This window comes from Melospiza melodia, chromosome 2, assembly GCF_035770615.1.
Source record: "Melospiza melodia melodia isolate bMelMel2 chromosome 2, bMelMel2.pri, whole genome shotgun sequence".
Lineage (NCBI taxonomy): Eukaryota > Metazoa > Chordata > Aves > Passeriformes > Passerellidae > Melospiza > Melospiza melodia.
In genome coordinates this window covers 82,164,222-82,190,562 of record NC_086195.1, presented here as the reverse complement: position 1 = coordinate 82,190,562, position 26,341 = coordinate 82,164,222, and the positions used below count along the sequence as shown (strand labels likewise).

The 26,341-nt window shown below is 40.1% G+C and overlaps 1 protein-coding gene across 2 annotated transcripts in view; it reads left to right on the top strand.

Moving 5' to 3' along the window:
* Positions 1–26,341, top strand: part of ATP8A2 (ATPase phospholipid transporting 8A2) — a 314,756-nt gene that overhangs the window by 29,238 nt on the left and 259,177 nt on the right. The window contains exons 2-6 of one of the 2 annotated variants that reach the window (XM_063149059.1): positions 6,949–7,093; positions 18,994–19,093; positions 19,708–19,806; positions 20,678–20,723; positions 24,913–24,953. In XM_063149059.1, the coding sequence (XP_063005129.1) occupies positions 6,949–7,093; positions 18,994–19,093; positions 19,708–19,806; positions 20,678–20,723; positions 24,913–24,953 (431 nt within the window). Of the gene's footprint in view, positions 1–6,948; positions 7,094–18,993; positions 19,094–19,707; positions 19,807–20,677; positions 20,724–24,912; positions 24,954–26,341 lie in introns of those variants that run through there. The other variant, XM_063149060.1, reaches the window with a different exon arrangement.

Here is a 26,341-nt window from a genome sequence, read left to right as displayed (position 1 = left end):
ATTCTTTGCATCCCTGAGGTTCACTGTGAGATGCTAGAAGTCCATGAGCATTGTCCCAGTGGCTAACTTTCCTGTCCAACAATAGCCTTCTTAGTCTTGTTAATTTTGATAAACAACACATTGCATAGCTGTAAAGAGGAGGAGGGAAGTTGCAGATCTGTGTCTGTTTACTTTCCTGTGCAATATCTGTTAGCTTGATTGATGACAACTTCCTCCTTGCATCTTGGAATCTGGAGAATAATGTTCGTTTGGTCTTCTCTGGTGCTTCTGAAGCTTCATTTGCTTTCAATATCTTTTTGGAGCTACTGTCTCCATCCATTTGTTTATTGGTTTGTATCTCACATAGAAAAAATTCTTATCTTCAAAACTGATTCACTGCTGTGCATAAAATAGCTGTTCTTTCTTGCTGTGCATCTCTAAAACATCTGCTATAAAGACATGGATGTCTTTCTGTGTTCTGACTTGAACAGAGGAGTTATCCAAGAGCTTTAACTCCCACTGTCTAAAGTTTGACTCACAATAGTCAAGTTGCTTGAGCTGAACACAAGGTTTTTTCACTAACAGTTTAGCTGTTGGCAGATACAAATGCAGGCTAACTTTAAAGAATAAAATCTTGTTTGAAGAACTCTAATCTATTTTTTTGCTCACTTACTATGCTTTTAGGTTTTCTGCATGCAACTATTAAAAAAAAAAAACCCAAACAAACCAAAACAGCAAAAACACCCCCAAATCATAAGAACCCCTGAAAATCCAAACCAGCAATAAAGGCACTTGGAGGATGTACCTACCAGTTAAAAATCAGACCGGAGTTCACTTCCAGCTTTTCTGTTTCATATTGTCTTTAATCAGTAACAAGAAAAACAGTACCTTCCCTGGAAGGGCACATAATGCTGTTTGTGCCTTGCTGCACAAGCTGGCAAGTGGAGGGGCTTGAACTGACTGAGTTCTCCCTTGGATATGTGCAGTAACATTTCAGTAAGGAACTGCACTGATTTATTGTCCACTTCTGGTGTTGCATGATAGCAAGCACTGAGCCCATTAGTGTACAAGACCTGTTGTAGGGCTCCTAATGGCTGGAATGATGGAGATGGACAGAGAGCTTATGCTCCAGCCTGGGAGGTGTTCCCTGATGATAGTCTGAACATTGCTGTGCATGTGTTCCCATGTACTGTCTATGTTGAAGCTAACAACCATTTTCTGTCTCTAGACTTTGTCATGGCCTCCTAGATGGAAGCACTCTTAACCCTATAAGGTGATTAGATACTACTGGCTCAGAAGATCAGTGCCAGTGAAGTTCTGGGTGAAAATGTACACTACTTTGCTCCTTTTTGCTACTCAGCTTTTGTATTCCCATGGAAATCCTCCATTTGTTACTGTCATGTGTAAAAGATTGTTTTTAGTAAACGGAAGTTCTGGTTGGCCTCAAATTGCAAGGCACTCGCTTGGGAAAGAGGAAGAAAGTTTTATAACTGCCTATTAAAATTGACAGCATTTGTTCATATTTTCATACTTCCATCTAAGTTAATTTGGTACCACACATGCTAACTGTACCTGCTGAAAGCTTTAAGTTCTCAAAAGATAAATATTAGTAATATCCATGGTGCTGTTTACAGAACTGAAACAGTTTGCAGTAAAACACTTCTAAAACCCCATCTACTAAATAAAACTTTTTATAGAAAATAATATCTTCATTTCTTGATGCAACTTGTTTTACTAACATTTAGGGTGTCATTTGGGCAGGAATCCTGTATCATATTTGCTTCTCCTTTAGCAAATGAAAGAACCACATCATTTCCAGAAACTTAGAGCCGTTCTTGCACGGTTCTTGAGAGAGCTGAGAGGTGTTTTGCAACTCTGTATTAACTTCAAGGCTGCTGCTATTATGAACTGTGGTACTTGCATGCAGATGATCTAAAGACCTCTTAATTTGCAGAACATGGATCTGCAGTGAAGGAAGCATATTTAAAATTACTTTTGGTAATAGAAAAATTAGAAAATAAAAGTTCCACTGTGAAATTTGCCAGATCTTCCTTTGTTTGGACATGAGTATGTCAGAATGTTTAACTTATAGTGTTATGCTGTTGAACACTGTGGCAATTTTAGAAATTCTTAAAAATTAAAACCATAGCACTGTTCATCAGGGATTTTTTTTTCCACATGAACTGGTTATAATTCAAGGTCAAGATAGCCCAGTCCTGTGGAACAAAGCTCTCTCTGAGGACCTGGTAGCTGCAGTTCATGCCCTGTATGTCCTGTTGCCAGCATGCTGTGCTCTGCCTCTTTGAACTCCTACCTTATGTGTGTCTAGACTAACTTTCAGCTGCATTTCTGTTGAATGGTGAAAGCAGCTGGGGGAATAGTGCAAGAAATAAGATATTTGAGGTAAAACAAACTCATTTAGTCACACTTCAAAGTAATTGTTTGTGTATTAACTTGTTGACAATTGTGAAGTGCAGAACTCCTCATTTGGTGTCATTTTTTGTACTCAGTTTGTGATGGTGATGCTGTAAAAATTGTTATCCCAAGAAAGTGAGCATGTTACTGAATCTGGGTAGCTTGTTGAGAGCCAAATTTGCTTTTCAGTACAAGGAAAAGTCTAATCTTCTCTGCCAGCACTCTAAATACAGCTTTTGGCTGTTCAGGAGTTCGCTCTGATAACTTTCTTTGAGGCTTAACCAATAACAAAAATGCCATGTTTTTGTAAATGAGAAAGTTTGGAGTCTTTTGGTGAGGCCCTCTTTCACTCTGAGGAAAGCTGTCTTTCATATGTCTCAATTCAACACTGTCACTTGGTACAGTTGGGAGCATACAGGGAACTTTGTATGGCTACTTAAAGTTTAACTTGTGAGGTGAGTGTCTGAGCTTAGAATCACAGAGTGCTTGAGGTGAGAGGACCCCTGGAAATTGTAGTCCAACTCTGCTCTCAAATAGGGGTAGCTTCTTTACCTCAGTGTACTTGAGCTCTTTCTTGTACTAGATCCTAGTCCTGCAAACAGTGTGCAGAATCAGAAGTATGATTCTTGGCTGTAAACACTCTTAACATTGCTTGAATACTAAATAGCATGAGGCCTTTGGTGAACTTCTCCATTACAAACCAGCTGTTTCTCATAGCTTGTGGTTCTGATGTTTTGGTGAGGGGCTTAACTGATCTAAAATAATTTGTTCTTAAAAATGGAACACATGTTAGAGCAATCAAGCACTTCACCGAGCTAGAGGCAGTAACTAGCTGGCTGATCTACTTAAGTGAAAAGTGATGAAATTTTGGCATGAGTTCTCTTGTGACTTCTGACAGTTGACAAGCATCCCAAGTGACTCATCTTTCAAAACACTACAGAACTCACAACACTTTATTTACTCAATCATGCAGAATCTATGACTGTTGGTGAGCAGACATTAAGGAGGCAGATAGATGCAGAAAAATGTCATCTTTGCAGGCGCAGTGATGTAAGAGTATTAAACCATAATTCATTGCTTTTCAAGTGATAATAAATGCCATATGAATTTGTCAGGGCATCAAGTCTGGTTTCTCTTAATGATGAGAGAAAGCCATAAAATCTCTTTATTTTTGTCAAGCTTTAATCCCATCTATTTTTAGAAGAAACCTCGTTAAATAGTGTGAAGTAAGAGCCTTGAAGAGATGAATGGGGTTTTTATAAGGGAGTTTATAACTCAAGTCTGACTCATTGAACTTGTAAAGTACAGTGGGAAGCAGTATTAAACTCTTGCAGAAAGTATCTCAGAATTGAAGCAAGGTGTATTAGACAATGTTTAAATTCAACAAGCATCTAAGTAGTTGAGTTGTCATCTTGAAGATGCTTAAAAAACAGGTAGTTGTGTCTTTGGAACATGGTTTAGCAGCAGACTGGGCAGTGCTGGGTTCATGGTTGGACTTGAGGATCTTAAATGTCTTTTCCAACCTAAACAGTTCTGTGATGCAGACTTAAGATCAATGTGATTAGGGCATTCAACATTTGATGTAGCTGAACATGTAAACTAGATCTGACCTAGCTCTTCGAAATGAAGAGGCTATGAGGTAGTGGTCTGGTATTAATACTGCTAGTTGAAGCATGAGAAGTTGGATGCAAAATAAATTGCATAGCAGTGTTGCAAGTCCTAGGGTGAATAACAGGAAAGGTCCAAGTCTTGTGGGAGAGAGTGACAAGTTGGCATGCCTTTAAGTGAAGTCAATGAATCTTATTCCTCTGGATACAGGGAAGTAAACACTCCTGTGAGTAAGAGCTGAGCCTTCAGTTTCAAGTGCACAAGTGTTGGAGGTGGATAAGTCTGCCATGCCACAGCCTTTCTGAAACAAAAAACAGAGGTGCAGTTACTTTTGCATGGCTGAAGTGATGATCTGCATGTGGTCAGGTGTCCTTGAGGAGGATACTTCTACAGGGGGTGTAACCCCTGGGATTGTTACCTGCCAGGAGGCCCTCAGAAGCTAAGGGATCCTTAACTTTTTTGGAAATATGGGGAAAGGAGAGATCTACAGCCAGTAGTAAAGGCCACTCTCTGCAGGCTTTTGGATGTGATCTCCTTAGTAACAGGGGAGGGAGGTGGAAGGCATTCCTGATGGGCAGGATTATTGGATAATCTTCCAAAATGAGCATTATTCCACTAAGAGTTGAAGCAGCTGCCTTGAGCCACTTTCAAAACCCAAAACCTTATTACAGCTGTTTCTACACACTTGTAAGTCTGCTTTGAAAATATTTCAGTGCAATCTAAAGAATGAGACAAGTTGTCCCTGAGGCACCTGTCTTGAAGAGAGCAGCCAAAAGGATAGTATGTTAATTAAACCTAAATACCTCTGAATTTCATCAGCTGTATTGACTCAGTTAATCCTTAAAGTTGTGGGACAGCTTCATAATACTTTGCAGCAAGAAGAACTAGTCAGCAGAAAGATTTCAATCATCAGAGAATGTTATGAAAAAAAAACACCAAATAAATAAGGTCTCTGGAAAAAACCAACAATTTTTACAGCATGTTTGTTCTGGAATAATTGCACTTCTGTTCTGGCACTTGATTAGGAAAACCGATGAAAGCTGCTTCCTTGCACTTAATGCTCTTAAGAGTATTGTTGTTTGATCTCCTTTGCAGTTACACAACATGAAATCAATGGGAAAGGACAACAAATATCCAGTAGTGCATTTAGTTCTGTTTTTCTGAAGGGGAAAATATCCATTCAGCAAGGCTGAGTGGTCTTCTGTGTCATGGCAAGGTTCTTCAGGCTGAGTAACTGAATATAGTATCATAATGGCATAGCCTTGCATAGTCTACAGTCTTCCTATTTCACTTTCTGAATTTGTCTCTTTTCACAAAGTAAAAATGATCAAGCTGGCATATTTTTACTGTCTGAATTGATATCAACTGGAATGAAAGAAAATCAATTATTTAGCCTCGAACTTGCAAGTCAGCTTAATGTCACCAAAGTATGATTTCACAGTGTGCAACACTTGCCTTGGGCAAGAGGCGGTGCTGTTGAAAGCACATCGGTCTGTTAATTACATCGGCTTTGTCGTCCCGGAAAGGTTGTGTGCATGACCGTGGTGTACGAGCAGTGGGTAACGTTGCCCTCCAGTGGCTGACGCCTGGAGAATCCCGAGCCTGTTTGCACTGGCAATAACAGAGCCGAGGCTTGGGAAGGTCTGGGGTGAGTGGATTTAAAAGGGTGAGTTAGTTTAAAAGGGCGTTCTGTTAAAAAGGACAAGTTTTCACACTGTACAAATGTCTACGTATTTCAATATGCTAAGGTTGTATAAGACTGAAAATTTTCCCTTCAACTGTAGTTAAGAAGGATGTAATTTCAGGGGCCTCTCCCATTCATTGCAGGAGTCCTTTGTAGCCACTATCTAATCAGATCAGCTTGTTGCAGTATCATCTTAGCTTTATACAGAAATCAGAAATAGATTTGGCTTTACAGGAGGTTTACTGCTTTATAGCTTCACAGGACAGTTTATTGCTTCTGTTAACCTTTGAATGAAGTTCCCAAATAATGCTAACACCTGCACTAGACTTTTATAAAACAAATTGTCATACACTTGTCTAGAGCTACCTGTGCTAGCTTGTAAGTCCATGGCTTATTTAACAAACTGGTAAATTCTCATTTTCATTTAGTTGAGCTGTAAAATATATAAGCTATCTCCATGGCTCAGGAGGGAAGGGGAAAGCAACAAATCTGTCTCCACAACTTCAGTCATGTTTTGAGGCTTGACAGAGGGAATAGCTAGCTCCTTTCCCTTATGTATTTGCATACTTTTAATGTAAAAGTAAACAATGCTTATGGAACTCAATTCACTCCAGACCCAGTGGGAAATGAAAATTACCTTATGCTTCTGCCGCTTAAAGTCAAAGCTTTGAAGTTGCAGGTGTAAAGCAAGACAGTATTTTTTTTATCGATTCAGTCCGAGCCTTAGCTTTAGGGACGGACTGCCCAGATGCTCGGCCGTAGCCTCGTTCGGTGCCCGGGCGGGTCTGTGAGGGCTCTGGCGGAGCTGCTGCGCCGCTCCCTGAGCGCGGCTCGGGGCTCGGGACGCGCTGCGAGCGGGCGGGCAGCGCCGAGGGGCCGCGGAGCCCGCGGCGGTGCGCAGGATGCTGCCTGGCTGCCTGCCTCGCACGGAGCCGGGGAGGCTGAAGGCGGCGGACACGGGGCGCGGGGGGGCTTCCCGGCGGGAGCGGGGGCGGCGCTCCCGGGGCGGGGCCCGGCCCATCCCCGCGGGCGGGGGGCGCGGGCCCCGCGCTGTCCCCGCCGCCAGCTGGCTGCGGCCGCCCCGCCGCCCCCTCCCCGGACCCGCATTATTTACAGCCGCCGCCGCGGTAAACAGCGGGCAGGGCGCGCTCGCAGCCGCCGCCCACCGCGGCCCTTCCCCGCGGCGCGGCCCCGGAGCTGCCGGCCCGGCTCCGCTGGGCGCGGCCCCTCGCTGACCGCCTCCCGCCGCGCTCTCCTTGCAGGACCGGTCTGTTCCACCTCGGGCTACAAGAAGGCGGATGATGAGATGTCCGGAGCCACGTCCGCGGCGGATCTGGACGAGGCACCAGCCCGCACCATTTACTTGAACCAGCCCCAGCAGAGCAAGTTCCGCGACAACTGGGTCAGGTACGGAGCAGTCCCCGCTTCTCTCTTTGCAGGCGGCAGCCGCACACCCCGCACCCGTGGGCTGGGAGGGCTCGGGTCCCTCTCCCTTTCCCCTCGGCCTTGCCCACGCCAGGTTTCAACACAATAAAACGTGTGTCCGCCGGGGCGGCTGGTTTTGTTGTCTGTGCTGGGTACCAGGGTCTCGCCAGTGCACGGGCGAATCCAGCAGCAGCAAGTGATGAGCTGCTAACCTCGGCAGTAGTGAGAGCAGGGAGCTGGTAGAGCTGCGTGGGCAAGATACATGAAAAGGTATTCACTTCAGTAGGTCGCCGAATTTTGGAATAACGGGACCTACTGGAGTATTTCTGGATGCAAGGGTTAACTCGTGAAAATTTAGTGGGAGTTTTGAATAGAATTCAGTAAACTCCATGAAGTGTCCCCTTAAAAAGTAGCATTTGATTGAAAGAGCAGCTAGGCTAAGCATATTAAAAATGTATAGAATAGGAAGGAAGGACAGAGAAAGTGCATCCTGCAGGACAAGAATGACTACAGAAACTACATGCTGGCATCCCTATGCATAAAAGGCTATGGTCCACTTGTGTCTTTTATTTGAAGACCAGAGGTAATTTTTTTAACTGTTTTAAAGTAGGGATGTGTGTTAATACTTCTGGTGGTATGATTAATGCCACCAGTGTCATTGCAGTTTGGAAACAAATAGCATGGACTGAAACATGGAGTACAAGGATGCATAACGTGAGCAAATTGTGGTGGTGCTTGCCTGGGGTTAGCTGGATGAACAGATGGCTCCTGTCATGACTAAGGAGGGGCATTGTTTAGCAGGCTTCTGTTTGTTAATGCAGATGTTTGGGTTATTGTTCAAAGAACAGTTTTGAGTACCTTTATGAAAAGAGAGGAGTTTTATATCCTGATGAAGTGATGATTTACATTTTCTGTTTTATTGTGTGTATTATCAAGGGCAGTTCTAAGAATATCTTCTGGAAGGGTGCTGATGTTCTGGGCACTGCAGCAACTTATTTATAGGTGGTTTTCTCCTCAACTTTAACTTGTTACATATTTGTCTAGGAAATGGTTTAGGAGCAGTTAAAATGACACATTTTCTTAGTATCTTCCTTATTCTATGTGGGTAGCAACAGTGAAGGTTTTCTTGCTTTATTTTTCCTTGACTAATTGAGGGATGAGTTTAACAGTTTCCTGGGCATAGACTATTTGTGCTTTCCATGCTTTAAGAAGGAAAAGCACGGAGTAGAGGGTTGGGAGAATCTGTAGTTTAGGTTTTCCAGGAGGGATTCTGTTCTGATCTGGCTAAATATTATAGAAAAGTAGTGTGTTGCTCTGCTACCTAGAACTTGTTCCTGATAGTGCTATTACTTAAGAGCAGCTGTGTCCAATTTGCTGTCTGGAAGCCATCCCCTTGTATACAGCTGTACAAGTTTCTCAATACCTTTTCACATCTTTGCCTTGTGACAGGTAAATTTTGAGTCATAAGAAATATTGGTGTATGAGGGATTGGACAAAGTGCAGGTAGTGTAATAGCAAATTACAGTAGACATACTTTCATTACCTGATTAGGAACCTTAGCTCCTTAGTGTCACTTGGAAATTAAGTTGACTTTATAATGATTTGCTGCTGCTTAGTAAGAAAGCTTTGATCTCTTCACTTTTAAAGGGTGATAGACATTGCCTGTACTCTTTCCATCCTCTGGATTAATTTTCTTCCCTCAGCGTGGTGGGACTGAAGGCAAAGGTCACCTGAGCTTGTAATGCCTGAGTAAGGAGGATTCAGTTACTTAAGTGTATTGGAGTTTCTCTTGAGGAACTGAAGTTCTCTGTTGCCTTTGGACTTTCTTACTTAACTGTATTCAGCTTCAGAAATTCATTCAGTACTGGATTTCTCTGTACTGATGGATTTGCAGATGTTTTGTCTCCTAGGAAGCGTCAGTGTACCACAGAGCAAGGTGCTGGGTAAGCATGTGAACACCTGCATGTAAGGGCTTGTGGAAAACTAACTGAAAATAATAAACCAGCTTGTTTTAATTTGTGTGAGTTCAGACTGTCATATTTTTGGTAGTCATTAAAGATTCTCTGAATAAAAGTGGGAATTTGTGAATGTTCATAGGAAGTTTTCTAAATTAAGGATAGTGTGGAAAGCTTGCTCAAAACTAAAATACAGCAAGAAATGGAAGTGCAGAGCATGGAGGAGCGTAGGTTAGTGGTATGGATTTTTGTGTAAGATGTTCTAAACATCTTGAGCTGCTTGACTTTCTGTGGGTAGAGAAGCCCTGTTAAAAGTGAATTCCAATGTTTGTGGGAGCATAAAGACAGACTGATTTTGGATAAGTTAATAAAACTGGATAATTATCTTGATCCCACTTCTAAGTAGTATGTAGTGCTATTGCACAAGTGAAGTGGATGGCAAGATGGCACTAGCACTTCCAGAAGTCTTGGAGTGTGAGAATGTAGAAAGAAGAAACGTTTCTTCTTTCCCCAGGCTCTCTGGCATAATTCAGACTACGAGAGGGTTTCTCTAATGGGCGACTTTTGTGTTCTTGTAACTTTGTAGCAAACTATTTCAAAACATAATACTGTGTGTTACTGGCTAGATTTAGCTTGGCCCTTGACGTGTGCATAAATATGGCTGTCACTGTTGTTTATTATACTGTAGCAGCAATGATTCATCTGTAGAAACACTTCTTCTACCTGTCTTCATTGTTTGAAAAACTTTGTTTGTTTTACATTTTAGGCTTTTTTAATAAAAAGGTAAACTATGTTCCATTTTCAGCTGAAACATTTTAAAAGCTGAAGCATTTTAGAAGCTTTGAAAAAAATGTAAAAATGCTATTGCTTTATCCAACACAGCAGTACTGCAGCATTAAATGTTTGTTTTTGTGAAAACCAACTAGTACCTGTTTTGACATATCCAGCGTACAAAACTTAAACACTTGTCTGTTTAACCAGAACATTTCTGTACTTTTAAGGCCAGTGAGAAACGAAACATGTATGTTGAGGAAATTTCCAGTCTCTCTACAGAGCTTTGTGCCACTTTCTGTGACATTTGTGCTCTGGAGCAACATGCTGTGTACTGAAGCCCTACTTCCTGGGAAGAGGCTGGACATGTCTGCCAGTGGGAAGTAGGGAGTAAATTTTTTGTTGTCCTTTGCTTCTCTATATGACCTTTGCTTTATTAAACTGCCTTTATCTTAACCCATAATTTTTTCCATGGTATTTTCTGTCTCTTGTCCTGCTGAGAAGAGAAATGATAGAACATATCAGGGAGTACGAAGTGTCCAGCCAAGGTCAGCCCACAACAAGATGGGGAATAAGGTTCCCTATTGCCTTGTAAGACCAAAGGAGTACAGGTGGAGTATGGTGCTAGGGGCTTGAATGCTGTGTTAATACTTCTGAGATGACCAAAATAATGGCATGAACAATTTTCCAAATGTATCCTCAGTGAAGACTGGATATTGTACTTGAAGTTAGAATGTTCTATACGTTTTGTTTTCTTGGAAATACAGTTCCTGGATGTCTCATAGTAATACAAGAATCTACTCTGATATCAGTGGCTTGTTCTGAATGTATAATAGTACTGTAATAGGATTTTTTTCTAGTGCATTTAGTAAAAATCACCAATAAAATGATTTGAGCCCCTCACTTGTTGCGTGTGTTAATGTTGATGCAAAAGAGTTGGACTTCTGGTTTATTAGTCCTGGAGGAACAAGTGTGCTGAGATAACTTCAAGGACATTAGAAATGGTTTCCAAATTTTTGCAGATGGTAGAGTTGCTTTGTAAATGTTGCTCTAGGTAATATTCTTCTATTCCAGGCCTGGTAGTGCATCCTGGTGCAAATCTGACTTGCATCTGAATTATGACCCCAAGTGCAGTCTCAGTTTGTGGCTTGATTGGTAGGTTGGACAGTGCAGCAATCAGGAAGAACAAAATTCAACTCGTAGTTTTTAAAATGGATCTTGAATCCAGAAGTCGTCTTCAGTTTTCTTATCAAAGCAGACTTTGGTGGATTGATCTCAAAGAGGTCCCAAAAGTTGCATTATAATATCCAGAAAATAGTTCAGAGTATTTTCCATATATTTCCATACAGGCAAAAATTAAGTTCTGATAGATAATGAACAAAAAGTCTTCAGTGTTTATTTTAAATTGTACAGGGTCTTAAAACTCAAGCAGGCAGGTAAGTCAGTTTCTGCTCTCATAAGGCAGAAGCACTTTGCATGGGGAATTTAGCCCTGAAGACTGTAACAAGGTCTCTAGTGGAATGATAGGTCCTGTATTAAACAGACTACTGTTTATCTGTGGTCCCAGACTGTCCTATCAGTGTTTGCATGAAGCTTGCTGGTGACAAAACTGTAAGCACAATCTTTAATCTTCCTTTTAGTTTATGTGTGTCACATTAAATTAAGCCAAGTGCATTGCTTTATTGGCTTGTGTGTAGGTACTGTAGAAGTCAGTTGTGATTTAGAGGTGTTCATGCTTTTTGAATGTGTGGGCAGGTTCTCACTGGTGAAACAAGAGTTGCTGGTATCACTAACCAATTAGTATTGACCCTTGAAACCTGAGTAGTGTTCTCTATGATCTGTGCAAATGTGGATTGTAGTCTGCTGTGTGCAGGTGGATTTCTCTGCACTTAGTGGTATAGCCCAGCATTCATCTTGCACCAAAATGTTTTACCATGTTCTTAGGTAAAAATGCTTCGTTTTCTGTTCAGTTTATTCTCAGTAGAGTTCAGGCACTGGCCATTTGTTTTATTGTGTTTGTGTTAGATTTGAAATACTCTTCTGTTGTCATGTGAACAGATTGCTTGCCTGACTGCAGAACAGCATTTCGAAATTCTTCAAAGAAGGGATGTATTATTATAATCTGAATGGTACAGGTCTAATCATGTGTTAAAATAATCTTCTAACTCGTTTTAGGTAGATAGTGTTTTTAAGTGAAGCATACGTTTTTAAATAAACAAAAACTTGTTTCCTGTAGAGCAGCTGTTGATGATACTGCAATCTGCCACAATGAAAAAGGCTTGGGTGCAGCTATAGAATTATTCTTTTAGCCATTAAAATTTACTAAAAGCACCTGTTATTGTATGCCTGGTGTCGTGTATAGAGATTATACCAGTGTATTTGAAGCTGCTGCATCTTTGGTCTTGGGCTATTCCCAGGGCAAGAACCCCTGGACAGTTAATTTTTTTAATTTTGCCCAGATGAAATGCCTGGATGAAAAAAAACACAGATGGGGAAGTTCTAGTGCCCTTTCACCTGCTGCATGCTGTGCTCTGGTATCCTGAAATTGTGGTGGTTTGTGGCACAATGAATTTCATACATCAGCAGTAGCAACACAGCAGGTGAATTAAACTGGGTCCCGTTTTTCTCTTTTTAGATCACCTGACTGCTGGTGGTCTGTAGAAAAATGTAGAAGAGAATAAATTATCTTAAGTGGACCTAAGTAGAGTTTAAGATGTGTAATAACTGCATTCCACATAGTTTCTGTGGGTTGTGAAGATAATTATATTTTTCTCAAGACTAAATATTAATTTCTTCTGCCAGCCCCCTGCTTGTCACTAAAATAAACACTGCTTTAGTTGTGGTGACATTTAGAGTCAAAAATTTGCTTTAAAACTGAAGCTAGCACAATGTCTTTTAGACAGCTAGCTACCTAATGTGACTTGTTTGATTTCCCCCTGCAGTCATCTTCATATCAGTGCTGTGCATTTAAGTGGAGGCTATTCTGTCTTTGCACAATAACTAAATGTGGTACTAAACTTATTTTATTAGACAGTAGAATTTTGAGGTTAACTATGCTGGTCAGCTGTTTTTATTGAGTTATACTTGCCAGCAGGGTTACTGCAAAGCAAGTATATATTACTGTAGTGATGTCCTCCACTCATGCTGAAACAACGTCATGCCTTCAGAGCTAGTACTGTTTCTAAACAGGCTTTGTTTAAGGTATTTGTTACTGAAAAACAGCCAGGAATCTGTTCCCCTTTTTGTGGGGATTTAATGAGTAGAGAACTCATGGAAAGGCCTTTTCTGTTTGCATGCTTTAGGAAAAGCCTCCAGGGTACTGGATTTTGAAGCAGAAGTGCACTTTCTTCTATTAAATGTGACACGTGGTCCGGTTTTCAGGTTAAACTGAGTGTAAGCAATTGTGGCAGTGCCTACTCTGTATTAAGACTGAGCTACTGTAGAAGACTTTGCTAGTGGAAATAGTATTTGATTTGGTAATTAACACCAATTACATTAGTTGTTGCAGTCTTTTAGTACTTATCTATGACAGTAGGACTGCTGATAAGTGGGGCAGTTTGGAATAAGGTACTTTAGGTTAGAAGTTCTAAAAAATCCTTACATGGTTAGGAGGGGATCCTAATGAAGTAGAAAGTAACGGGATTGTTGTGCTTCAGTGGACAGGAGTTGATAGTGCATTTTCATGTCCTTTTGTCTTAGCAGTGGTCTGCCTGTGTAAGGGTAGGAACTTGCCTGCTCAGGCACTGGTAACCACTGAGTATTGCACTTAGCTCCCTACCTTTTTATTAGGTGTTGATGTAGGATGCCCCACTCAGGATGTGCATGACTAGACAGTAATGATGTAAGAATGATCTGAAATGTCTGTGCTGATTTAGATTTTTCCTTTGTGTAAAACACTTCTCAACGTGAGTGGCTGGTTGTCTAGTTGACAGCTGTCTGCTTTTTTTTTCTTTCCGTTACGAGACCTTTACTTTAACTTGAATGAACTGTTTTTCTGAGGAGTTTTGTTTTCTTATTGCAGCAGACCCAAATCATGGTGGCCCCCATAAAGCAAGTTCTAATGGTACTTGACCTGCAGGGAAGTTAGTGGGCTGTGTTTGTATGTCCCGTCTCTTTTAAATTTATATGAAACAATAATTTTCCTCTAAATCATATGATTTGAGGAAAGAGGGCTCAGGGATTCTGAGATGTGATCAGCTCCATCTGTAACAAACAAGGGGAGGTGGTGTTTTCCAAGCAATGGTGCCTTTAGTTACTTCTGGTGGGAGCCCATACTATAAATAAAGAAATAAGGAATATGGGGAAGTGGTGAGGTGCTTGAGATGACTGCTATCCCACTGATAAGTTTTCTTCAGCTGGAAGCTGCTAGAATTGTTTTCAGTCAAAGTTGAAATTGATTAATTCTAATACATTTGAATACTCTCAATCAATTTCATTGTCTGTGTGGATAATTTCAGAGAACAGATGCATCTTCTACACAGCTTCACTGTGGCTTTTTTGGGAAATCTTTCAGGGTTTGATGTTTCAGTGGCTAAGCACAAGAATGTACCTTACACTCATTTCCTCTTTTGACAATAAATGAATTTGTATATATAGAATACCTTTGGTATTATGGAGGAACTGTAGCAGAGTGCAGGGAAAGATGGAAACAAAATAGGTACTTGGACTGTGGACAGTGGTTGTTCCAGAGCTGAGTGACAGATATAATGTGGTAATTCTTGACTTTTTTTTTTTTTTTTTTTGTCTTGATCTGGCAAGCTTTAAGCAATAATGTCTTGCAATATTCAAGTTGTTGCACTTCTTGCTATGTAAGAGCAAGTCCTACTTCTTTCATGCTCCTCTGTTATGCCCTGAGCTCAGGGACTGTCTCAGGTATTTAAGCACCACGTATGCTTTTCTTGGCTGTTAGAAGTGTACAGCCATAAACAGAGCAGTGAAACCCTTTCTGGCTGGACCTTCCTCTGTAAGAACTGTAGTCTCAAGGATTCATCTGACAGGGCAAGGCCCTTCAATTGAATTGGGGCCTGCATTTGTTCAGGCTCCCTATTATTATAAAACCAGGGTATCTAGGACCTAATTTTCAGTCAACCAATAATCATTTCATGGGCATATGAGTAATTTCTTCTTATAAGCCCTCATTATATATTTTTTGGCATCTTGTAAACAGTTGATTTTTGTCTCTTTAGCAAGTTTGAGGAAAGTACACCATCTTCCCTATGTGCAAGGGAGGTAGATGACCTTTCACTGTCATATGCACACAACTGCTGAAAACCTTGTTTGTGACACTTAGGTTTAGAACAACCTCCTCAGTATTCTACATGGCAGCACCTTGTTGATGAGATGTACCTATAAATGTGCGTTCTCTGTACTCAGTGTAATAGCTGAATGTTGTTTGTTCTGTTAGTGTCTCTTGAAATATGTAGAGCTTGCTGCTGTGCCTCCTTCTGCAGCGGTGACTGCCTGGAGCTGTCTTGTCATGGTACCTCTGTACATGAGAGCTTTAGCAGAACCTGAGATGCTGATGTCAGTCTTGCTATTAAGTGTCGTGTGCCTGGCAGGACCTCAGCATGCAAACACCATCCCACTGTTTGAGCTCTTCAGTCAAGCACATCAGCTTGGGTTTTCTGGGGTTTTTCTTTTCCTTCTCTTTTACTGGGTGTCTGACCTTTTGTACGTGTTGATGGACACAAAGCCTGTTGGTGAGAGAAGGGTTCAAGTCTGTAACGTTCACTTTAATTACCCAGCCCTTTTGCTGTGGTTCAGGTGTCTGTGCCTGGCTTTCTTAGTAATTGTTCCTGCAAATTGACGTGTGTTAAAAGCACTGACATCAAGTGATACTCATTCTTCAGCTCTTGGAGAGTATTTCGAGTATGTGAACTGTGGCATGAGTAGGTATGTCTGAATGCTGTCTAGGAAAGGACAGTTTGTTGTACTTGTGACCCCTGGAAATGGGACCCCATGTATCTCAAGGAGCTCCTGTTTTCTTCATCCTGATTATCCTGAAGGGCAAGTTCGTCTCAGAGTTGCCATTCTGAAGGAAGGGTGGAAGTGCTTTAGATGGCTGACTGAAACAGTGCAGACTGTGTTCAGCTGCATATTGCCAGCACACACGTTTCAAGAGAGTAACTGCTCTGCCTGTATTACTGACAGCCTTTGCCTCTTCAACCATTAGTCAGTAAAGTAAAACCTGACTTTATGAAATGTTTTTGGGAAACAGGGGAAAAGGCAACAATGGGAGTGGTTGTGCAAAAGTTACCCATGAATAAATAGGGGAACTATACTGAAATGCTACTGAGTTTCTCAGTGCACCGTTTGCTACTTTTGAGTTGACTGTTATAGAAATTACTAGGTAATCCTTGGTACTTGAGTAATATGGTAATGAGTTAAAGTATGTGAATGACACTAATATTTTGCAAATTATACAGCAATTGCTTTCAAAAAAATCTCTGCACTGCCTTAGGAACAGTGGGGCCAGAGCCAGCTGTAGTCAGGTGTGTCCAAATTCACTTGTCTAGCAGGGTTTTTATTGTTCCTCCTGTCTTGCACAGTGGTGTAACTTGAAACATGACTTATGTGAATTAACTTGCAGGTGTGTAGGAGACATCTCTTCTAATGTTTGCACACCTGTTCAACATTTGAACTTGTGTAGTTAGGTGAGATTTGCATAGGTAACAGCTGTTGCTTTAGGACAAACCAGTTTGTTGTTTGTTTTCCCCCTTGCGCTTCCCTCCTCTCCCTGCCTCAACCTGTTCTGTGAGCTGCAGGCCTTGTATTCTCTGAGTTAACATGCCTCTGACTGGGGCTGGTCAGAGAGCTAACCTGCCAGTTTTCTATTTTTAGTGACCAAAACTGTGCTATGAGTGAGATGACTGAAGTTTCTACCTGTTCATCTATAGATTTTAACTTTCCTGAGCTTTGGTTATCCTGAAGTTGTAACATATCTATATGTTGTGAAGGAGCACAAGAGGTTTTTGTTATTTAAAAATAAGCATTGTATTTACCATTTAAAGAACTGCTCTTCAGAGCTAAGTCAGTTGCATGGTCCTGCCCAGCTTAGACTGCTAGTTGGGTTGCTGTAAGAAGTTTTCTTTTGGAATAATAACATGTATCTGCTCTTTATTCATACTAGTGGTTGCTGTTCTGACCTGTATGGTAACAGCTGACTGTGCCTGCTTCTAATTAGAGCTGTACCCATTTTCTGTGGGCATCTGTCAAGTTACTTAAGCAACAGAATACATGGAGTGACTTAGTATGTACAAACCTCTTTCAAAAGAGCCTTATTGTGTTAGCATTAACATAATTGTTAGAGTAAGAATCATGTTTGAGCCAGCTAGCTGTGAAGTTGGTAGGTGGTAGAATGGTGTTAATAAATGTTTCAGCTTGGTTGCAGTCAAATTCTTGTGTTCTTATAATCATAGCAATGTGATACCTAGAGGAATACTATTCTCATATAAAATCTGCTGTTGCTTGATGTCTAATTAGTGCTGCTTGGAGATATTGCTTCTGGGTCTGAACTGTGAACTTGATTAACCCATCTTTTTAAGTCACAGCATAATTCTGAGATGTGTGTTTAATTATGTTCTGTATTAAAGGAAGGTTATTACACGAGGCCAAGCAAATGTGGCTTAAAACAAAAGAAATACTTAGAGCTGGAAGGATTTAACAGCATTTGAAGGAAGTAACTTTATTTATATAAAGACTAGACTTGCTTTAAACCTGGATATATGATTTCACTCATTTGGCTTGGTTACATACATGATTACATACAACCATTTGAAATTTCTGTAAAATATTATGTTGAGTATTTAAATACTTAAGTCTGGTGAGCAGTAGTAGCAATATAAATGGATTTTGTAGTTGCTTGAAGAGGAAACAAGGCAAGTTCCTAAGACAAGATTCATCTTAATTTAATTGTTCTTTTTTTTTTTATTGCCCCACTAATTTTCCTTTAGTGTTCAAAATAGAGCCTTTTAAAACAGGATGTGCCTTGTTATTTCCAGTTACTGTTTGATTTTGAAAGATGCAGCAGTGTCTGGTTAGATGGCTTGGAGTTTCGAACTGGGCAGATAAGAAGGAAACGAAGGTGGTTAAAGGAATAAGCTGGAAAATAGACTTAATGGAGAGGTGGTCCTGGCACTGCTAGGAAACATCCGTAAAACAGGAGTTGGGAAACAATTTTTCTTTTTTCTTGAGAGCCAAGTATCTTAGTGTTCTCAGTTCCTTGGAAATACAAGACTTATTAAAAAAACAAAGCAAAACAACCCAAACTGGAACAAAGCACAAACAAAAAAACTGCTCAAAATGATACCAAAACCACAGCACCCAAACAAAATGATGTCCCAAAATGTCTGGTTTTGCTTGTTGTGCCTTTGCAAGGCATACTGAGCTGCAGGTGCTCAATTGTCAAAACTCCAACTCATGCTGATGGCCAGTAGTTCAGAAGGTGAAGGTTCTAATGGTTAAATTATTGTGTCAACTTTGACACTTTTTTCCTGCAGTTGTACTCATGCCCATTATGGATTTGATGTGAAGATGACAAGAAATTACATAGGTGATTAAGGCTTGCTAGTCCAGTATGTTTTTGTTTTAAGGAGGAAGAAAAGTAGTTATAATTCAGTTACATATATATGTTAGTTACAGTATTTAGATGTATATATATAATAGGAAAAATGCTAAGAGCCCTTAATCTGAAAAAGTGTATGTTGTTCTGGAGTATTATTCATAGCTGAGTGTAAGTTATTCTGAGGTAGGAAATGAGATATTTTAAAAATGCCTTGCAAAATTTCTAATTTCTCTCATTCATCTCTGCCTCCCCCAACATTTAAATTGAGAGGTAAGTGCTTGGAACTGAAATGAAAGCTTGTCTGTTCAGAGTGATGAAGTTTGGATGGTGTTAAATTGTCTGATAGTTCATCCAATAACAAAGGTACCAGTGATAGAAGTGGGCCTGACAAGCCTTCTGGGTCTGTGTGATACATTTTTTGTTTGGTAGAGCTCCTTATCATAACCAAAGCAACTACTTCCTCCATATTCTAAATATGTCTTTACTTTGTTATCTTTGAACTGCTTTCTAGCACTGGCTTTTGGGCTTTTTTGGTCATGATCCCCACCTGATATTCTGATGAAGTACTAAGATGAAAATCTTCTACCCTGCAGCACAGCCAAGTACAGCGTGGTGACATTTCTACCTCGATTCCTGTATGAGCAGATAAGAAAAGCTGCAAATGCATTTTTCCTCTTCATTGCCTTACTGCAGGTATTGTTTTATTACTTCCCCTTGTTTATAAAATTTAATGGTAATGTAGTAAAACTTATTTCTGTTGTTATGCTTAACTGCAAAGCAATTCTTAAATTTACTTTAATAGTAATATTAATGGGATATGTAGTTGCTAATTGAAATTGGAAGACAGCTTGGAGACTTCTTTCCATGTATGTAGTTTGTAAAGTCGAACCTCTTTTATTCTTAGTAAGTAAAAATAAATGGTGTCATAAAACATGGAGCTATTCACCATTGTGAGAAAAGAACGTATGACTTTTTTGTGGAACTTCTGCTTAGTTGGTTCAGATTATCACTGCTTCCATGTGAAACAGTATAATTTTCTTGTAAAGAGAAGAGAAATACAATGAAAGGCATGTACCAAACCAGTATCTTCCAACTCTGTTACTGTTTCTTCAGACCTACTTGACTGTAGGCTATTTTGCCCACTGAAATGGGATATCTGTGAGGCACAGATCACACGGTAAATCAGAGAGCTTTGTGTTCTGTCTTCTGAGAGCTTTGCATAAAATTCTAAATGTATCAGAAATTAATTTTAAATACAAATACAAAAGGGGTCTCTTATATAGGGTCTCTTTTCCCTCTGTTCACAGCAAATTCCAGATGTCTCTCCAACAGGAAGATATACCACCTTGGTGCCATTGCTATTTATTTTAACAGTTGCTGGCATCAAAGAAATCATAGAAGACTATGTGAGTATGATTGATGAGTATGGGGATGAGTATGATGGGGAAGGCTGTGCTAAAAACCAAATGTCTCAAAAGCTATAAAATGCCACAAAGCCATGCATCTCTGAAGTCTCTTGAGTCATTGCTCAACAGCAGCAAAATATTGTTTTGACTTTCAAAGTGCTTGACTTGAATTTTTTTAATAAATACTGAAAATACACTGAAATCAATAAGTATTTTCATTATAGTTGGTGAACAAGAAAACAGAAATTAGGACATTTGTTTCTCCCTCTTCAAGCTAGCTTATTAATGCTTTTATTAGAAAGACAGTGTAGAATCCTGACAAATATGTGACCTTTTCAGATGGTCTTGAAAATGGGAGTTGGGGGGAGGCAAGCAGCTTAAGAACAGAGAAGACTGTTTTGGGGAAAATCTGCTCTAACTTGCTTGTATACTTTACATCCCAACAAGATCTTTCTGCTTTGCGAAGTACTGATGAGTACTTGACTGATTTGGATATCAGTCTAAACAACAGCATGTGGAATTTATGCACGTGGATATTTATCTAAATATCGTGGTCCTTATTGTTCCTTTTGTTCTTCTTCAAAAAAACCCACCTTTGGAGACTTGTTTTTTACCACTGATAAAGGTTTCAGCCTGACTTCCAACACGGTGACTTTCACTTTGAAGTTTATAATTATACTCTTTACACTTTTTTACAAACCATTTGAATTTAGATGATCTGTGACTTTTTAAAAAAACAGAAAAAAACCCCTGTAAAGGCAAAAAGAACCCAATGTATCATCTTGCAGTTTGTTGTATTTTTAGCTCTAATTGTTCTCAAATTTGTGATGAAGTGTAATGAGGTGTAATGAAATGTGTTGTTTCCTTACAGAAAAGGCATAAGGCAGACAGTGCAGTGAATAAAAAGAAAACAGTAGGTAAGACTAAACAATCTTGAAGCATTTAAAATGCAAATAGTGAATGCTTACTTTTGAGCAATTCTGTTGCTTTAATGGTCATCGTGGTGAGGCATGCATATCTTGTGCACTAGCTGCTTACCACTAATTTAGGATTTTACTTGGCTAAAGGTTTCAGACTGATGGTTGATGGCCTGACACTTAAGGGTGAGGCATTGGGAGGATTACTGGAATTTATAAGTTCATGTAATTTCAAGGTTGTCCAAAGTTACAAAGTTCTCAGCTCCTCCAAGAAAACCAAGCAATTTTTTTCCTTACCAAACTCCATCCTGATTATTTTGACACAAAAACATCCCAAACTAAAAAAGCCAGCAACCCCCTGAAATGTTAAAAGCTGCTGTCAGAAGAATTTAAAGTCATTTTTGGAAATGCTGCTGCCTTTAAATATAGTAAGTCTGGGGATTTTTTAGTTTTGCTTTCCTGAAGTGTCACCAAAAGAGAATTTAACACTGATATCCGCTGAATGCCTACATGTATCCCTGAGGTACGGACAGTACTTATCATGTATGCCTGAAGACATCACTGTCATTTTCTTCCCCTCCCTTAACTGAAAACCTGTGCAGAAAATAGGAAGAACTTGTCAATGGCCACCCTGTGATTGTCCTGTGCTGCAGTCGAGGCAACTCCATGTTCCCATGTTGGACAGCTCCACTTCTCCTTCTCTGTGCAAATGTGCAGGTGAAATGGGAACACAGGGACTTGAGCTCCAAGAAGACCCCCTTCCTCCCAAGCACAAGTACCTGAAGTGTCAAAAAGCTAGAGGAACACTTAAAGGAGCATGGAGAAGTGAGCAACCTGCTAGCTCCATGCTTCAGATAGTCCTGCAAACATTATGCCTGTTTTTTTCACTGAGTTTGGTGCTTGAAAATTTGGGTTGATCATTAAGATTGTTTATTAATACACATCAAAAGAAATTGCTTTATCAGTTCTCCTAGGTAATGTTTTTACAAGATCTGAGAAGATATTTTAAGTGCAAGAATACTGTATAAGTCATAAGCAATTGGCAATTAAGTGGCTGTAGCACAGCAGGCCTTGTTATGGGTAATATGAAACATGGTCCTTTCAGAGGTCGTAGAGGCAGTTAGAATTCATTTGTAGGTAGAGAATGTGTGCCAACAAACACTTCAAGGGACATTTGTCACAGTAATTGTGGAGAGACATCCTTAACGCAAGGTATTCTAATGGAGCTAAGTGTAACTTAGCACTTCAAAAATTATTTGAGTTCAGATTTTATTTTTTACCTTTGAATACTCTAAATAAATATTCAGTCTGATACTTAAAACTGTATCCTCCTACTTCTTAAGAGGAAGGCTAAAGAGGCTTATTCTTGAGACACGTATTACCAGAGTGAAAAGATAACTTGGGTTCAGAGTGGGATTAAGATGAAATAAATTTAGGTTCTCTGTGTGGCTTTAGGTTACTCTTATAGCTGGGTGGTGTCTAATCAATGCATTCAGTGTGGAGAGTATTTGAGCTCACTGAGAAGCAGATGCCTGCTGTCTGCTTGGCTGTGTCCTGAACTCCACTGCCTGCAATGACTGGTTGCTTACTGCAGCAGCAGTCATGTAGGCTTTGCATTTATCTTGTTTAGGGTTTTAGAGCAGTTGTGTATCTTCAAAGTGCTTTTCCTGTTTTAAATTTACCATAGAAAACATCAGTTTGCTTTGCAGAGTGGCTTTGGGATGTAGGAATTAAATTCCCTTTGGAACAAACTACATTGAAGTTGTGCCCCAGGTGAGCGCTGAACATTTGCATTAGGAGGTGGAGTGTGTTTAGGCTCTGAGCCAGTGTTTTTTGTCTTGAATGGCTTCACATGATGTCTGTGGTGATGACATTAAATCTAGAGACCAGACTCCATATAATTCCAAGTGAAGCCCCTTAGCAGTGTATTGCATAGATACAGAGAGCTCAGTAATAATTTTTCTGATGTATTGATCCTCCCATTTTCAAATAATAGAATAAGTAATGAGCATTTAATATTGCATGGGATGAACTCAAATATTAGACAAGCACAGGGCTAGCAAACTCTGGAACAAGACTGATGGGAGATGCTTCCCCTTCAGGAGCCTCACTTCAAATGGCCCTGCATGGCTGGATGTGAGTGTCAGCATTAAGTCCTAGATCTGGAACTGGGTTTTGGTCTTGGAAAGCCCTAGATAGAAGGTTTATATTGAAACTCTTTTTAAGTTGAAACAGTCTTTTTAGGTACTTGTCCTTTGTTGCTTTAACCAAGTACCTTTTGACAACGAATAATTCATCAATTTTATCCTACTATAAATATTCTAGAGAAGACGTGTCCTTTTCTGTCCTTTGGAGTACTCCTATAAAACTGGGTTGAGCAGAGTAGGAGGTGTGAAATTGCAACCCCAGAATTTCTGAACTGTTTTATGCCTAATGGCAGCTTTCTCTTTAGACGGTGGGATTAGGAGTTTAAAAGGAAATAGTTCAGTAATAGAAAACAGCTTCAGTAATTTGCTTAGGTATTTAATTTTAATCACTAAATTGATTTCAGTAAGCATTGCAAGTGAAATTGTTCTCTGAAGTAAATTGCCTTCCAGATCAGGTCTGTAGCACTTGATGCTGCAAAATACCTTTGTGTGTGAGCATACAACAATGTCAACAAAATGTTTACTGAAATGTCTCCAAAACTTTCTGGTGGAGTAGGGAGCTGTCTGAACTATGGCACAGGAGATGCTGAGTGTTGCAACTCCTCTCTGAAGGTTTGAGTTTTGAGTCAAGGCTGCAAGTATTTGACTTTCCCCTTTAGATTCTGCATTCAAGCTTCTGAGTTCTGAACTAAGCAGAGCTCAGTTCAACAGCAGTGTATGTGAGGGATGGAAGGGGTGCACCAAAATTGTTATTCCCCTAAGTTGCTGTTATTCAACCAAACTGTACTTGTTTGGTTGAAAGCTCAGCTTTTTTTGACGCATCACTGGCACTACTTCTGTTGCTGCCCACCCATTTTTTTGTTAAATAGTTTAGTTCATTGCAGTCCATTCACTGCAATAGTAAATATCAGGGTTCAGTGCTTCAGTGTGTGTGGCCTGAGAACAGGAGTCAAGAGACTTCTTCTGCTTCATCTATTCTGACAAGTCTTGCATTCCTGTTTGTGGAGTGGTATATCCTCAGTAGGATGGTCAAGGCTGTACTCAGCAGAATTTTTTTCTGAGAGTGTGGTATTATTTTCAAATGAGCCACATGTATGAAATGCATAGAGCTGAGAAGGTTATTCATATTCAAAAGTAGGGGACTGACCTCTTCAACTCTGATATGTTGCACAGTGCACTTTTTAAACACCTTTGGAAGCTGGTTACAGCTGCTTTCAGTGAAGGTGAACTTGCTATGCTTGGACCTGGACTGGACTGGGTTATTCAGCGGTAATTGGGCATATTTGACCTTACTGTTTTGGCTGGAGTAGTCGTAGGTATGTGTAGAATCACCTAGAGGAGGTGCTTAGATGGAAAGGCATGCTGCAGGGTAAATGACTAGTGAGTGTGTTAAGATGGCAGTGTAGAATTGGAGCCAGAAACTGAGGTCTGTTTTAGTACCTTGCTTTCTTTATCTTGTTTCAATGTGAACTTCAGAAGTAAGGATTCCCTGTCTGCCAAAGCCGATTGTTGCTTTTCAGTAGGGCTTGGAGCCTGCTTGGCAGTTAAGACTCAGATTTATATGGGCCATGGGTAATGGTAGTGAAGTTGGATGTGCCAGAGTCAAAACATTATTAATAAAATGCAAGGAAAAAGATGAGAAGTGAAAATTCTGTGGTAAATCATACAAAGAGTAAAGGCCCTTCTTAATACTGATTGACAGTGGGCAGTGATGTCTTTTGTTTTACGGAAGGTAATTTCCCAAACAAGAAACAATGCTGCCCATCTGCATGTTAGTATGAAGTGATGCCATGAAGAAATCAGGCCACCAGCTGTTGTCTGGCAGGAGATAAAAATTATAAAAATATGAAGGGCAGATTCTTCCTCTTTCTTGGATTCACATGCCCATAGCTGTGCACAAAAGAAGTTCCAGCTTCTGAAAAATACATTTCTGATTTTTGTGTTGGTTCCTATTGTGTTTGCTACTGCTGATACAGTTGTTTTCAAATTTGTCTGAATTATGGCTATTTTTTCTGTAATCTAACTTTAAGCTTTCTTTCCAGTTCTAAGAAATGGGATGTGGCAGAACATTATGTGGAAAGAGGTAAATAAAACCTGAGGATGGGAGGGAGGGAAAACAAGTGTTCAAGAATTACTCTTGCCAGAATTAATTAGGAGGCTTAGAATTAATGTATACTACATGAGAATTCTCTGTCACTTGGGGTGGGAGGGATCCTTTTTGTTCCAGTAGTCAAAATTGCCCTGAGCAAGGCGCCTGACTACCCATTTTTAAATCCTGGTACTGTGTTACAGTCAAATGCTAATGGACTGTTGTGTTTTTCCTTGTGCAGTTAATAGGTAAACTGTAAACAGTGTTTTGGTTTTAGTCTGCCTAGAAGAGTAATTTTCACTGCAATGTTGTACCTCCCCTGCAAGTCTAACAGAGACTTACTCTGCTGCCTGTGCTAAAAAGTCCCTGGGCTTTGAGACTAATTAGTAAGCTGCTTGCTCAAGTAAGAAACACAAGCCCTGCTGCTACCTGAGGCACTTGGGACCCATGTTCTATGAGGCCCTTGGCCAGGGTCTGGTGAGCTTTATTTCTAAGACCTGGAAGTTGCTGAAATGCCTTAGGATGTATTGATCTAGTTGTGGCTCTTACTGCCTTTTAAAGGATAAAATTAGCCCTCTTATCTAGTAATTGAGGAAAAAGTACACCCTTTTAAAACCTCTGAGGAATGAGATCAGTCTCAAGACACCTAAAAGCTATCCTGCTGAAGTGTTAGGCTACAGTAGAAGCTCAAGATTGCCAGGGATTCAGATGGCTAATGTGGTTCCTGTTTATGCTGTTCCAAGTCCTATTTTTGTAGAAAGGACAGTGAATTGAAAGTTTAAGGTCAGGCCTGGAATCTGGGTTTTTTATACCCTTAGGCATTTCTTGAGTTGACTTGTGTCTGTAACTGCATGTTGTCCAGGTTTGCATTTATGGTTAAGGAATAACAGTTCTGTATTATCCTCCTTGATCATTTTAAGGCAGACTTCTGACTTTTTCCATTTTTTTTTTTTTTTTGTGCTGAAAGTGGTAGGGAAATTATTTTTAGTGGTATCTGAGAAAACTAATGAATCTGCTTGTTCAAACATACCATCTGTTTCCATTTTTATAAATTAATATCTTGAAAGTATTTTAAGCCCATTTCAGACTCTCAGTGCTGCATTGGCGTTAAGCAACTTCATCTTTATTGGGCAAACCTGGTTTACTGTTTTGAGAGTGCTACTTGACTCTTTTGAGAATGAAAGTCCCATGCATATGTGACTAACTCAAGGTGCTGGAAAGTCTTAGGCCTGTGTAGGAGGAGACACAGTATTCCAGAATTCAGAACTCTGCATATCTCAGTCAAGGAAGGACAAGATTCATAGAGATGATACTATTTGCTAGTGATTAGTACAAGCAGTGCATCTAAGGAGAATTGAGGGAAAATTATAGTGATGATTGGG